This window comes from Silurus aristotelis, assembly GCF_946808225.1.
Source record: "Silurus aristotelis genome assembly, chromosome: 22".
Lineage (NCBI taxonomy): Eukaryota > Metazoa > Chordata > Actinopteri > Siluriformes > Siluridae > Silurus > Silurus aristotelis.
Genome location: NC_139595.1, coordinates 19,903,742 through 19,906,241, shown reverse-complemented (window position 1 = coordinate 19,906,241; position 2,500 = coordinate 19,903,742). Strand labels below are relative to the sequence as shown.

Genomic DNA, 2,500 nt, shown 5'->3' with positions numbered 1-2,500 from the left:
ACACATACATACACACACACACACACACACACACATTTTGATTTTGACTTTGTGTGTGTGTGCAGGACATCTTTGCCGTAGCTGTGTCCCTGATCACGGGTAAGATTGTGTATATATCGGAGCAGGCGGCGGCGATTCTGCACTGCAGTAAGGACGAGTTTAAGGACCGGAAGTTTGTGGAGTTTCTGACGCCGCAGGACGTGAGTGTGTTCTACAGCTTCACCACTCCATACAGACTGCCCTCATGGAGCATGTGCACTGGGGCAGGTTAGCGCACACACACACACACACACACACACACACACACACACACACACACAGCTCTGTCTCTCTCTGTCCCCTTGAGTTCCGACACCGTCATTATAAACCTTTTCTCTCTCCATCGTGTCTTTCTGTCAGAATCATCAGCTGCAGATTTCGTCCAGGAGAAATCATTTTTCTGCAGAATCAGGTGAGATTTTACCTTTTAACCCAAGCAGAACTTCACATTCTGAAATATTTCCATAATCACGGTGGCCACCATAGCAAAGGTAGCTGAGTATCCAGGGGCAGGGTTTGGGAACAGTACACTGAATTGAAGTGTGTGTGTGTGTGTGTGTGTGTGTGTGTGTGTGTGTGTGTGTGTGTGTGTGTGTGTGTGTGTGTGTGTGTGTGTGTGTGTGTGTGTGTGTGTGTAGTGGTGGGAAGGAGAAGGAGGGGGATCTTCAGTATTACCCATTCAGGATGACGCCGTATCTCATGAAGGTTCAGGACCCAGAACTGTCTGAGGAACATTTCTGCTGCCTCATACTGGCTGAAAGAGTACACTCAGGATATGAGGGTATAAACACACACACACACACACACACACACACACACACACACACACACACACACACACACACACACACGTTCAACATTTGAGTTTAAAATATTTAAACAAACACTAAGTTGATTTTGTTTTTTGTTGTGTTATGGTGTACGTGTGTGTGCGTGTACGTGTGTGTGCGTGTGTGCGTGTGTGCGTGTGTGCGTGTGTGTGTGTGTGCGTGTGTGCATGTGTGTGTGTGTGCATGTGCAGCACCCAGAATTCCTCCGGACAAGAGGATCTTCACTACGACACACACACCCAACTGTGTGTTCCAGGATGTTGATGAGAGGTATGTAAGGATCTGTGTGAGAGTGTGTGCAAGAGAGACACTGTGTTTGTACAAGTGTGTGTAATGACCTCTAACTCTGTGTGTGTGTGTGTGTGTGTGTGGGTGTGGGTGTGTGGGTGTGTGTGTGTGGGTGTGTGTGTGGGTGTGTGTGTGTGTTACAGGGCGGTGCCTCTGTTAGGGTATCTTCCACAAGACCTGATTGGAACTCCCATTCTTCTTCATCTTCATCCTGATGACAGACCACAGATGCTGGCCGTGCATCGCAAAAGTGTGAACACACACACACACACACACACACACACACACACACACTAAAATGACTGACTCATAATGCAATACTCAAGCATGACTGTGTGTGTGGTGTATATATATGTGTGTGTGTAGTCCTGCAGAACATGGGTCAGCCGTTTGATCATTCCTCCATACGCTTCTGCACGCGGAATGGCGAGTACGTTACCATAGATACCAGCTGGTCTAGTTTCATCAACCCCTGGAGCCGCAAAGTGTCCTTCGTCATCGGACGACACAAAGTGCGCATGTGAGTCTCACACACACACACACACACACACACACACACACACACGTATTTAATCTTAATATACACTTTATGGTCAAAAGTATTGGGACACCTGACTCTCCCTGCTATATGTGGTTCTTTTCCAAACTGTTAATGCAAAGTTGGAGAAACACAATGGTGCAGGATGTCTTTGGATGCAGGAGAATGAAATTTCCCTTCACTTGAACCTGTTCCAGCATGACAATGCCCCTGTGCACAAAGCCAGCTCATGAAGATCTGCTTACCATGGTCTGCAGCGAAAGATCTCCTGCTACAGAGCTCCATCCCTACTGAACACCTTCGGGATGAATGTGAACACTGACTGCACCCCAGACCTCCTCATCTTCTCACCTACATCACTACCTGACTTTACTAACACCCTTGTAGCTGATTAACAAAACCTACACAAGCAGACTCCAACATCTAGTGGAACATCTTCCCAGAAGAGTGGAGGGAATTAGAAGAGCAAATTGGGACTGAATGTGGAATGTGACGCTCAAAAGTCACATACTTTACTAATGACCAGGTGTCCGCAAACTTTTGGCAGTATAGTGTATGTTGAAATAAAGACTGTATCTAAAAAAATATATGTTGGAATTACATGTTGAATTTTCTGAATTTTCTGCCTGATATGGGAAAAAACCCTGAGTATTGAATTTCTTTATTTAAGTTATTTGAAAGATGTTTCGTCTGTGTGTGTCTGTGTGTGTGTGTGTGTGTCTGTGTGTGTCTGTGTGTGTCTGTGTGTGTCTGTGTGTGTCTGTGTGTGTCTGTGTGTGTGTGTGTGTGTGTGTGAGATAGGGGC

The 2,500-nt window shown here is 46.2% G+C and overlaps 1 protein-coding gene across 5 annotated transcripts in view; it reads left to right on the top strand.

Annotated features, from left to right (window-relative positions):
* The window catches only part of LOC310717468 (period circadian protein homolog 2-like), a 13,528-nt gene that overhangs the window by 1,941 nt on the left and 9,087 nt on the right, over window positions 1–2,500 (top strand). For all 5 annotated transcript variants that reach the window (XR_014530847.1, XR_014530848.1, XR_014530849.1 and 2 more), the window contains exons 5-11: window positions 66–267; window positions 400–451; window positions 678–820; window positions 1,061–1,139; window positions 1,301–1,407; window positions 1,524–1,677; window positions 2,497–2,500. The exon at window positions 2,497–2,500 is cut by the window's right edge and continues 105 nt beyond it. Coding sequence is in view for 2 of the 5 variants with exons in the window: in XM_083525514.1 (XP_083381640.1) it covers window positions 66–267; window positions 400–451; window positions 678–820; window positions 1,061–1,139; window positions 1,301–1,407; window positions 1,524–1,677; window positions 2,497–2,500 (741 nt within the window). In the remaining 3 variants the exon portion in view is untranslated. The remainder of the gene's footprint in view (window positions 1–65; window positions 268–399; window positions 452–677; window positions 821–1,060; window positions 1,140–1,300; window positions 1,408–1,523; window positions 1,678–2,496) is intronic.